Below are 12,839 nucleotides of genomic sequence, written 5' to 3'. Positions count from 1 at the left end.
CCAGGCTGAATTGCCCCTTTGTTTTATTATCAAATACCATTAAAAGCAAGCAGTGTTAAATTTGGTGATTAGGAGAATGTCTAAAGGCTCCGTTAGATTTTACTTCCCACACTCATGATGAAGTGGAAAGAATGCAAGCTACTTCAGATTGTAATTGTATTTCAAAAAGAAGTTAAGCAAAATGTATTTTCTTTATAAATCTTGTATGGGATACTTACATGTCCATTAGCTATATCAAGTAGGTCACGTAACCGACAGCCTCTGCTGTGTCTTCTTTCGTAACAAATGCTGTCTTCTAGGATCACATAGTCTGTGCCAAAGGACCGCAGTATTCTGTAAACATCTTCAGGAGATCTCTTGGCATAGATCTGATAAATCTATAGAAGAAGAAAACTAAGATGTAAGACACATTACCACTATTCCTTTGTTTGCTCTTTCATGATTCATCTAAAACCAGAAAGAGAATTGAGATCATAACCCATGTGATTTGAATTAAACATTTTTTAAAAAAAAAAAAAAAGCTTTATTCAGTGGCCACTTAAGAGTTTCCATGTTAGGGCTGCTATGATGCACAATAGTACTGCTGCTGACTACAAAAACACTGGATGGTGCTGCTGTCTGCAGAAAGGCCTTGGCAGATGCCTGTAACACTTTCAGAATATCTAAATTATCGGAAAGAATAGTTTAAAACACTCTCCCCAGCTTTGCATGGGGTTTCTCAAGATGGTTTCTATATAAATGTTATGATAGTCTGGGAACTGAAGGGAGTATCAGGCAAATCAGGAAATGCTCCATGTGGGTTTAACTGGGCAGCAGGACCTATTAATGCCAACAGTACCCAAACTAGTTCACTCAGAACTAGCTTGAGTACCCAGGTACAGTTACTCAGATATACATCAGTGGCCAGATGTGAGTTTGCAGATGCCCAAAGTACTATGAGTTTTGCAGAAGAAGTTAAATTCTGGAACTGTATCTGAAAATAAGTTAGTTCAATGAGTAAAGCACATCTGCAACGTGCCATTAGAGATTACATGTGTTTTCTGGAATGGAGCCACTGATATGGATAAGAATTAGCTTAATTAATTAGCTTAAACAATCAGAATACTCTTACCTGTTTTGTTCTCTCTCTCAGATTCTTATCCTCATAATGGGGATGATTAGTTAAGGTCCGTCCAGTGCACAGTTTGACTCCTGCTAATAGCTGCATGCTCCCAGCAAACACTGCTGTGTTTGGAGTGTTTGACCTAAACAAATGTTGATAAGTCTGAGGAAGTCTCTGTATGGGCATTTTTGCATTGCTTGCTACAGATCAGAAGGAAAAAAAAGACTGAAAAAATATTTTTCTGCCTCTCCTCTATTCAGGGAGCAAACTGTTCAAGCAACTTCAAATATGAAGTGGATAAATCATGATAATACTCTCTAACTGCAAATAAAAAATTTACTATGCACTGTGAGGAAATTTAGGGAAAACATGATCCCCAAAATGTCAAACTACTTCCATATTTCATGTATTTCTTGGGTTCATATAGCCTTTGAATATCTGTAAATTTCTATATCCCAATTTTTTAATATTTCAAGAAACCTATTGTGACTTAGATTTGTGTCTGATATATAAGGTATTCTATATAAAATGGATTATTTAATCTGAATGCTAAAACTTTTTGTTACTGTCCTGGCATCCACCATTCACTTGGAATGAAAACTTTGTTATGTGAGACATTAATCCTCCTATTATGACAACTGTGGGAGAGAAATTACAAAAAAAGTCACCCCACTTGCAAAAAGTGGCGGGGGGGGGCGGGGGGGGGATGCAGAAGGTGCCAGGTGGAAAATGCTCTCAGTTATTGGTACTGTGATCTCATCTGAAATTCAAAGCCAATGCCTAGAATTGTTATCTAAATAACAGTCTTGGTATCTCAGGATTGTTTAAATACCCATAATGAAAAAATGATTTTTTTGCTCACCTTTCCCCCAACAAGCTTACAATCTAAAATATATGTAAAGACACAACAGAAGGGCATAGCAAAAAAGATAAAGGAAAAATGCCAGGCAACAGAGACCACTATAATTAGGCTAATTAAAAATGGTCATAGTATGCTTGAGTGTTTTCTAGCACTTAGTAGGCATATAACCATGAAAAGTTCTATAAAGACTAAAACAACGGAAAGAAGCATACATTAATTCAAGTAAAATGAAATTAGAAAGGAATGTGAATAGTTGCCTAACATCCATGTACATGCATATATGGCACCTATAGTAGTCAGATAACTGTGACACTTTGGGGTGCACTTTAGGGAGCCTTTTGAAACTGCAGCTATATATTCAGTCTTCTTTAAGCTCTATGATCGGCTTGAAAATGTTAAGAGACAAGTATTAAATTTTACCATCGCCTTTCAAGAGATTATGCTTAGCAAATGAATTAATAATTACAAACGCTTCCTAAAAATTCTGGCACTAGTATATTAATCTCATCTAGGAAGGACAGAGATAGTATTTTTAATAGGCCAGTTTAACTTTACTGATAGACTAGTTTTTCAGCAGTTTATAAAACCAGTTTCATTTTAATGTCTGAAAATATTTAAGCTCGTTTAAAATTTTTTTACTTAAAATATTAAAACCCACAAGTGTCATGAAATAAATGTTTCATTAAATGAAATGAATTTGTCTTAGAATTTAACGTTATGCAAATGTAATGGCCCTGACAGGCTGTCAGCCAGGACTCATCCTTGAATCTGCAGGAAAGCACAATTATTTAGACTAAGCTGAAAAGAACGTGGACTGGATTCACAGAGGGACTTGGTAGAGCTTAGACATGTGAATGAAAATGATGATTCTCAAAGCACCTTCAACATGTTTCTCTGTTTAGACCTGGTCTGGGAAACTTCTAGTGCAAAAAGTCTGTTTCTGTGTTTGTTCAAGATTAGTTCAAATTTTCTAATGCTCTGCAGTACTTATCTCCTGATTTGACCTTATCAAGGCAATCCTGTACCTCTGATTCCTAAACAGCCCAATATAATGCAAACTTGCAGAATCAAACTTTCTTAAAAAAACTCCCCACAAGTACTAAAGGCAAAACCACAAGAAAACAAAACAATCTCAAGAAACATCCTGCAGCCTCTTTTCTTACAAAAGAAAGCTAGAGGAAATGGTGATAGTGCCCTTTTTCCATAACTTACTGGTAAAAATGCTTGTCAAAAATGTAGAAGGTGCAGGGTTCAATTCCTCCCCTTAATAAAAGTATTCACTCTTGCCCAGAAGGAGTGAAATATAGCTGAGTGCATTGTTTATTTATCAGGTATTAAGAGTTTTGCCAGCACTTCCTCCTTTTCCTATACCTTAAAAACAATCTAGTGACCCTTGTTTGCTTTTCAAAAAACTGGCTTACGTGCCCTGGCCCTGGATGGAGTTCAAAATCAGGTATTCCAGGTGAAGGCAGAGGTTTTCCTGAGACTCTCAGGATTTACCTGTTTGAAATCCTAGAAAATGATACATCTGTATTTTACTGGGGCCAGCTCAGATGTTTCCCAGGCCAACACGTGCCACTACCAGAGTTACTGGAGACACTCTTTTCCACGCTTTAGTGGCGATGCCAAGAACACAAACCTGGCACTGGATTTCACTGCTGTGGACAGACACTTGGGAGCTGGGAGGTGACACTGAGCATCGTGCAGTGTCTGTCCTCCTTAACTACATCTTAAAGACCTTAAAGGCCGTTACTGAGCATTTATCTTCTGAAATAGCCACTAGAGGGAGACACGACAATTAACTAATATTTTTCAGGTACAGGATGGTTTCTACATTTCATGCAAGCGTCTTTCTCTAATGCTCCTACCTGAGTCAGACACTAACTGCTGTGGTCTGTATCCAAGGCAGTTAATGTGCTTCAAACCACTGAATGACACTTCTCTATTACAGAAAAACGAAGCAATTTTTACAAATGACTGAACAAATGATGTATAAAATGAAAGGATAATTTGTTTTTATAGCTTTCTGCCAAGCTCCATTCCACACTGCCCAACCTGCAAACAATTTATTCTGTACAAAATGTCACTAAATAATGACAAGGACTTACAGGTCAAACTGATTTACATTATATAATTTACATGTCATTCCAAGCAGACCTGATGGCATTTTGAACAAATAATCTCATTTATTTTTGAAGCTCTAAGCTTTCAACAAGTTAATTACAGCTGAACTAATGGGTAAACTAAGCACTATAATACATTGTATGAAGCTTTTCTTTACCTACATTTAAGAATTTAGAGAATTATATAAATACTAAAGAATAACTCATTAAAAATAAAAAGGGGTTGGCAGGAACTACTTGCACAGACTCTGAAAGTGGTAGTAATTCCTTCTCTTAAACTGCTGAAGAATTACTGTGAGTTGGTTTAAGGAAACCCTACAGAAATGGCCAACGTTGCAATTATAGGTTACACCACTGGAAATAAAATGGCTATTTCTATTAGAAGTCCTCCAGAGTTGAACTCTGTAGTTGGCTTTCAAAGCCATAAAATCTGACAAATCTCAGATTATTCCTTTACTCGTGCCTGGGTGTGATATGAATCTACAAAGCAAAGGGGTTTGAGAAAAGGAGATTTTGAAAATGGGTCCTCAAATATGCCACATTAGATTTTTTTTTTTCTTTAAAAGAAAGTCTTTTTATTTGCAGAATGCTATATGAAAGTACTACAGGTTTAACTGCAAATGATAGGCAGTAAAGCATATTCAGTAAAACTGTCACGGTTCTTTTTTTTCCCTCTGGTTTGGAAAGACTGAAAATTGCAAAAATGGAAAACAACAGCCACAAAGAAAGAGCAACAAGATGCATTTTTGTTAGTCCCAGCTTCAATTTTATGCATGCATATTTTGTTCACATAAAGGAGTGCACCTACACAGTTGGTATAAACCTAGTTCTCAGGCACTATCAAGTCCATGCCTGAATTTTACAAAGACAAAGGATAAGCCCAAGAATTTAAGAACAATAATTAAAAAAAAAAAAGTGTAATATTGCCTTTAAAGTTTGGAATATGTGTTGATTTCAGTGTGATTACCCTTGAAAATCAGGCATGTAAGTAAGAGTGAAGAGTTAAAATTTATAGCTGGCTTGAAATGAAAATATAGCCATTAATATAAATTACTGAATGAAAGAACCACCACTGAAATATGGGTATTCCATTTTTGTAACCTTAGGAGCTTTTTGGAAATTTGTGGGGTTTCCACTAATATAAAAATTTGCCTGCTTGTCCCCCACACCTGATTGACATACAGTTGACATACAACTATGCTCTGCCAAATCTCAGTCTCAGTTAACTTTTCCACTGTTTTGGCTGTTGTCCGAGATTTCTAAGAAGTTTTTCTATCATTTTTGGTAACTGCTTATGAAATATTCCACAATTCTAGACAGGTTTCCCCTTTAAAGGCAGAAGACATTGCTTCTTAAACACTTACCAGAAGTAAACAGAGTAGGGAAGTTCACGCTATTGATTTGCTCATTCTACTGATATTCTTCCCCATCTCACAAATGAGCATGTTGTTCCTGTTGTCTTAGGGAGAAAGACCAAAACTAAGAATTTTAATATACCTCCCATCTGGGAACACAGCTGTGAACTATCCCTGGGTCATTGGCAGGACCTTCTTGACTTTTTTTTTTTTTTAAATAGCTAAGAAAATGAGGTGGTGGGTAGGAAAAAGCAAGAGACTGGGATATGCAAGATCATTATGTAAAAAATTGTGCCCTGCAATAGTTTCAGTCCAATACTATGTAGTAACTTTATTGTAAAGATATAAACAAGTATATCTTCCTGAAAACACTACAATAATTTTAGTAAGTGGAAGAGTAAAAATACATCTGCAGACACTTCACGGTGGACAGACTAATAGTTGGCTGTTACTCAGATTGTATATTTGGACAAGCTAATATGCATTTAGATCTAAGCAGATAGGGTTTTCTTGTTGTAGAGAGACTGCAAGACAGATGAGTTATTCCTAATTCACTGCTATACATGACAAATTAGAGCTTCTCATACTGAGTTTTAATAATGAATGATTAGTTCCTGACACCAACCTTGACAGATCATTAACTACAGCAGAACTATCAAGTGTTAGTACAGTAAAATATTTCTCTTGCACATCAAAACTTAAGAAAATCTGTCCCACTTTGAGAAACTTACCATAAATTGTGTTGACTTGCATTTAAAGCACAGATAATTAACTCTTCTTTACAGGAATAATATTTCTAAACACAATAAATTCTAAGTAGAAAATTTCCCTCTGTAATTGTCTGTCATGACTTAAAATGAAAAGAGGACAAGCACCAGTTTAGCATTCTCAGCACTAAGAACACATGAAAAATTATTCTCATTGGATCCAGTCAAATCCAGTTCATGCCTGGGAATAACTCCATGTGCATATTTTATGTGTAAATCTATATACAACTCTATATATTGTACACAGGAGACCTGAACTATCAGACATTTACCATCTTTTAATAAAACAGTAGTGCTAAATGGAACTGGCTGGTAAACATTAGTCACAAAAACATGTCAATATGGCTGCAAAGATTCTAAATGAAGAAAAAAACATGGCCTGCTTTCAAGATAAGTTGGTAAAGGCTTGTAATATATTTTACTTCCAAATTACTCCTTCTAGTTTATAGATTAAAGTAATACAAAGTTATGGAGTGTAAATATGTTGCTATAGGTGAATAGGCTGGGTGACTGGTTTCACTGAAGTTCATCGCATAAGAAAACACAGTACAGGGCTCCAAGGAAATACTTCAGATAGTTCAATTTCAAATGTAGTAAATTCAGATTTACTTTCAGAATGTTTTTCTCCAGAATATAAAACTGATTTTTTTTTTTTTTAAATCTTTGTCAGAGTTCCAAATAAATACAAGTCCCAGGAATATCTCTGTTCAGAACTTAACCTGAAAGTTTTTAGTGGTTATTGTATGTTAATAGAGGACATATTCCTTAAATTCACAGTTCTCCAGAGAACATCCTACCCAGCCCTTTTTCTCAGGATCTTCTACATGCAGTATTCCAAACTGTTTCCACCTAAAAAATACCTTCCTATGCTCTGTGAGAAAGCAGAAGTGATGAGGTGGGGTTGGAAAGATTAACTCATACTTCTGAAAGAGACTGCATCTATGCTTAGCTGTGGCAAGTTCAAGTTCAATTATAATTTTCTGTTTATGGTTTAGAACACACGTTGGGATTAATTCTAATAAGTATAAACAATTTAGATTATTTTAAAGTTCAAGAAATCGGCTGTAGAATACAGATTTTCCAGCCCTACAACTGTATATCCAAGCTTTTTAAAATTATGTTGAAAAGAGAAGTTCACCAGGTTAGGGAGGAAAAAAAAATAAAATTATTTCACTGCAAAGTTTATTAATGTAAAGAGGTAGTTATAATATGATGGAAGAAGCTCGACACCTCCAAATTTACCTCTTTCAGCTGGGAAAACTATGTGTACTTATGGGAGCAAATGGAGTCAACTGGTTCCCTGATGCACAGGCAATACAGCAGCATCATACTGAACCAGAGCAGAGCAGAGGGGGACTCTGCATACAGCTGTTCTCCACACCCATTAATACCTAACCTCTTGATAGCCCTTCCATCCTTAACTATCTCCATGGGTCACCAGAGTTCACTGATGAGCTGTGCCAAATAAGAACACTATAACTAAGAGCATTAGATCTACACAAATGGCATTTAGCTTAAATAGAGAAAAAATCCTCTTACTTAATCCAGTACATCAGTTCCACAGTGTCCGGGTCATAGAACTCTCTCAGCTCTGACAGTTCATCCATTATTCCTGGCCAGAACTACAACAAAAACAAAACAAACTGAAGACAGAATGAACAGAACAAGTTCTGGATGTTGAAACATTTTATCTCCTCTTGGCTCATAAATGATCTTGTCCAGCTCATGGATAAGTTGCAAAACATAAGCATATCTACCCTTCTTATGAGGGACAGGTGGCTGTCATTGCAGTATGAATACACAGGTTCAGAGTTTGAGATCTGCAGCTCCTGCCAGATAACCAGAAGGAACAGAATTACCTGTTGGGGTGAGCCTGAGAACAGCAGCTTTTCTCAGATGCACATCTCACTGGAAGTTTCCAAAATTCAATTCATTAACATCAGTTTGTATTTTAAAGTCGATGTGAAACTAAAATTTGCTATCAAATATGACTGATGTGTGTTGTATCTACTTTACAAGCGAACCATTTCAGGTCCATGGACTATAGCATGAATGTTAATGTTTTAAGTTATTTCTTGACAGACCAAGTGTTAAGAAAAGGAATGAGATAAAGAGTCGTCATATAACAGTTCAATACTAATAGCCAAGCCATTAAATAATGCCTATGATTACAGGAGAAGGAAAGGCCCCAGGAAGTAACATTAAGTTTGGAAAGGCAACCTAAAACTAGATTAAAAAAAAGGTGGGAAATCTGCATCAGAAGTTAAAATCGTTAGATGTGCTGTGGATGCCATTAATGGCATTTCAGAAGTTTAAATTAAGAGAACCACTGAAGGAAAAAAGAAAAGTGTGACTGAACAGCAACATCCAATAAACTATTGGGGGAAAAACATTTCAAAATTTACTGAAAAAAAAAGAATACATAAATCAAATCTGGAGGAGAGAAATAAGGATTGAAACTGATTCTGGAAAGCTTAACCCTCCCCCAAAAAAGCTAACAGAACAAAGACTTATTTAAGGGTTTCTTGTTGTTTAAGCTAGTGAATACTCAAGGGCAAAAGGGATCAATTAAGAGAGATAATGACAATGCTAATATCTAACTGATTGCTTTGCACCAGTGTTTACTACAGAGGATGTTATGGTGAAACCTATTCCAAGCCTGCTTTCTTTAGATAACAAGGCTTGCTGGCTTGCAAAGTGAAATGTCACAGGAAAAAGCATAAGAAAACCTGCCTGATAATCTAAAAAGCCATAAATCATCCAATTTAGGTAATATTCATCCAAGAGTTCAGAAGGAATTTGAATGTGATGCTGCTAAGCTACTTAGCAAAAATATGCATTCTTTTACTAAAAGTAATTATGTAGGAGGACTGGGGAGAAGGAGATATTATTGGGTCAATTAAGATACTTATTAGTTTAACTGTTTACTTGATACATTTGTTAAAATAATACTGGCCGGTGGATTGAGAAACACCTAGAAGATAGTTATGGCAGTATCACAACCTTACAGTTTCGGGAAGTGCAGTAATATTATAGTAGACATATTTCTGCTCTTCAGAAGATCTCTCAAGAGATCAGTAAATAAATTAAGCAGTTGTGAAATAAGACTGTAGAGTCTCATTTCCTTTCTTTGTTACTAAAGTACCCTGGATAGCTAAACATTTTGAGAGCTTGGAGTCCTTCAGGGTGGAGGCAGAAGGAAATGGGCTCTGCTTTGCTTCTAGATCATGCTGCAAACCTGCCTTGCAATCCACTGAGAATCTAATGACACTGTGCTATCTACTGAATGCTGGGACTATTATATGGCATTAACTATGTAAGTTTTTCAAGTCACAGTATCACACTACTGCCAACTTTTGAGTGAGTACAACCAGTTTTCACTGGAGGAAAATTTTGGTAGTGGGGCTTGCTATCACTGAATTTAAACAGAATTCCAAGGTTGCAAACTTTTCAGGTAACACTGCATTTAATTAGGAAAGCCAGGAGAAAACTAAAGAACTTCAGGAGTTCCAAATACAACAGAATAACAATGACAAAGTAAATAAAAAGAAAGCATACAAAAATATGGACCAATAACACTACACTGATATAACTCTGTCTTGTAAATCAATTATATGTCAGATTGAGAAAAAGTGTACCATGACACAAGGAGTGGATAAAAAGAATAGATGGAGTATATCAGGGATATAATAAACTGTTCAGAATAATGAGTGGTATGTAAAAGAGGTTTCCAACTTGTAACATGCTCGTCTCTGGGGTTGAAGACCTCAAGAAAAGAAGCCTGTTGTCAAGTGGCTTAAACTACCAACACGAGGATTTTGTTCTGGACTGGAAAAATCTTAAGGATTTGTAATTTCCAAAAGGCTTAAAAAACACTTGCATAGGAAAAGGTAATATGACATGTTATTGCTGACTCACATCAAAACCAAAAAAAAACCCCAAGAAAATAGAAAGGTGGCATACTCTAAACAAATAACAGTGAATATTTTTCCTAAGGTATGTAATTACTCATTGAAAAATATCACTAAGACCTAGAATCTACAAAAATAAACAAAATAATAAACTCTAAACTTGATGACATGACTATAGAAAGAAATTGAGTTATTAGGAGATTTTGGTACTAAAGTTGTTGTATGTTCCTCCACATCCTTGGTAGATGTAAGACAATTTTTAACTTTCAGGAGTAAAATTAAGTCTTTTGTGAGTGAAAACATTACTCTAACTCTCTATGTTGTACAAAAATTTCGGCTTTCTCTTTCACATTTGTTATCGCTTTGGCTCATGATCATGGATTTCACCCAGTACAACCAATGCTTAAATTTCTTACTGAATGTCTGGTGTGCTTTGAGTTTTCAGTGTACTTCAATTTATTAATAGCTACTATCTCCAAATATATATATTGCGGATATACACTTGACAATTTGTAACACATTGGCCGTGATAAGCACCCAGAGATTTTTCCCCACAAACAACCCTTCTCATTCTAGCTAGAAAGTCCAGAGTCAGACAATTGTGCTAGCCACCAACTTGGAGGTGCTGAACAGTCCACTGATGATTAAGGGGAGTTCAGTACTTCTCCTATACAAGGACACTTATTTTGAATTCAAAAAGTATAAGCATTAATTCTTTGGCCTCTGAGCGGATCAGAGTGTGATATAGGTCAGTATATCACTTTAGGTTTAAAGGATAAATACATACAGTATGTACATGACCGCTCTTCAGTACAGCTGAAGGCTGCTGAGATAATTGGTATATGCTGTGCTATGTGCTGCAATAAATGTATATGTTCAGAGCAAAAGGACTTGGCCATGATGAAGATAAAAATGCAGTTTGAGAAATTACATGAATGGATAGTTTACTAGCAAAGAAAAATCAAGATTATTTGGCAAAACCAGGAACTACAGACTTGCTGAAGCTCAGGAACTAATTTTAAGTACCAACAATTTATTTAGGAATGACTGACATACAAACACAAATCGATGGGTATTATTCTGTTGAGCAGCTAAATGCAATGGACACAGATACAGCTGAAATATACCTATAAAGAGTAAGAAGTGAAACATAAATAATATTTAGTACTCCATTATATACTGAGTACAGCTAAAGTACACATGGAAATAATAGGTCAGCACTTTCACTTTATCTAAAAGATGTTTGTGCTATACTAATGAAGAAAATGTATAAATAGAAATATAGATGTCTTACAGGGTCTCAAAACATACTGTACCTGAAATCTGAAAGATAGCTAGCATTGTAGCTGCATCTGTATCTCAATAAATTATTGTTCAAGTGATGTATTTGGGACTGTAGTAACCACATGCCTCAAAAGAGGCTTTCATTAGCTTATTAGGATTAGGTTAATAATCCAATAAAACTACTATTTTGAGGAACGGCACTAAAGAATAGCTCTTCTGACAAACCTAACCACAAGTAATGAAATACAAAATTGCCCTACTACTAGTTCAAGAAAACTAGCCGTGATGACCAGTTAACTTTGTGGTGAATACACAAGCTGCTCAGGCAATCTGAGCAGTCACACTGCATGAACAGATAAATTCTTATCTGGAAAGGAGAAAGATAAGTCTCTTATCAAAATCTACTTGAACTGTCTGTTTGTTTCTAAAGGTTTTAGAGGGAAAATACATAAACACATTCTCACAGGAGCAATGGATACTTTTCAGATCTCTCTAAGACTTTTTATTCTGACCATTGCCAGGGAATCTGGTGACAAGTTTAAGTGTCAGGTAGGCTTCTTGCCTGAAGGCTCACTAACTCTTACAGCTTTGCAGAAAAGACACACACACACACAAAGATATCCGCTCCTCTGGTAGCTGAACTGCAAGAACTGACTTAAGACAAAAAAATTCTGAGAGGTGATGTATTTCTTTATTCCCACTGGGCACTATGAAGAGTTGTATTTTTAATGTCAATAAAAATTATTTCCTATATTTAGAACAAACACAAAAATGATGCTTTTCGGGCAGACGGAGCACAAGTAATGACTGATCTAAAGCCTATGAAAATCAGTGACTTCTGTTGACTTCAGAATTGAATCTGACGGGATTTAGGAACTTCACATCTGCTCATTAAGAGTGGGAGGAAAATTATTCCTAGTTGATCTGTCACATTTTACTATCTATTAGAATTTCATGCTTTTGCCATCACCCATGTCAAAAAAAATGGCATTATTTCTATCATTCCAGAGATGATAAAAATGGTAAATAACTTCCCTAACCAGCATACCAATGGAAAAAAAAAAAATCATAGAATGTCCTCTAGCAGAATAACAAGAAAATTTAAGTGGAATACATCAGTGCAACTTTACTAAACAAACTGTTAACAGTCTTTTTTTGACTTTTTGTTTCACTGTTTTAAAGGTGGGAATAGACTTCCAGAGTGAACTCTATTAACAGCTTTCTTAACTGTTATGCTTTACTACTGCCTTTTCAACTTTAATAATGAAATTCATCTTGAGTTTCTCTGAAGGTAATTATTTAACAGAAATATTCTTATCTCACAGTAGGTATTGCAGAAATAACTTCTCCATCAAAGTAACATCTGAATTTTTTTGTCTTTGTAAATACAGATTAAAACAATGGTATACCCATTAAATTAATGTTCTAAATCTCA

At 35.6% G+C, this 12,839-nt stretch overlaps 1 protein-coding gene across 10 annotated transcripts in view; it reads right to left on the bottom strand.

The window, feature by feature from the left end:
* The window catches only part of DPY19L3 (dpy-19 like C-mannosyltransferase 3), a 38,825-nt gene that overhangs the window by 3,981 nt on the left and 22,005 nt on the right, over positions 1-12,839 (bottom strand). For 9 of the 10 annotated variants that reach the window (XR_012630601.1, XM_074882030.1, XM_074882032.1 and 6 more), the window contains 3 exons: positions 7,749-7,831; positions 1,112-1,244; positions 219-377 (listed from right to left, as the gene is read on the bottom strand). Coding sequence is in view for 8 of the 10 variants with exons in the window: in XM_074882030.1 (XP_074738131.1) it covers positions 219-377; positions 1,112-1,244; positions 7,749-7,831 (375 nt within the window). In the remaining 2 variants the exon portion in view is untranslated. Of the gene's footprint in view, positions 1-218; positions 378-1,111; positions 1,245-5,451; positions 5,547-7,748; positions 7,832-12,839 lie in introns of those variants that run through there. The other variant, XR_012630602.1, reaches the window with a different exon arrangement.

Source organism: Strix uralensis, chromosome 12, assembly GCF_047716275.1.
Source record: "Strix uralensis isolate ZFMK-TIS-50842 chromosome 12, bStrUra1, whole genome shotgun sequence".
Classification (NCBI taxonomy): domain Eukaryota; kingdom Metazoa; phylum Chordata; class Aves; order Strigiformes; family Strigidae; genus Strix; species Strix uralensis.
Note: the sequence above shows the minus strand (reverse complement) of the source record. Positions and strands in the feature narration are given on the sequence as shown.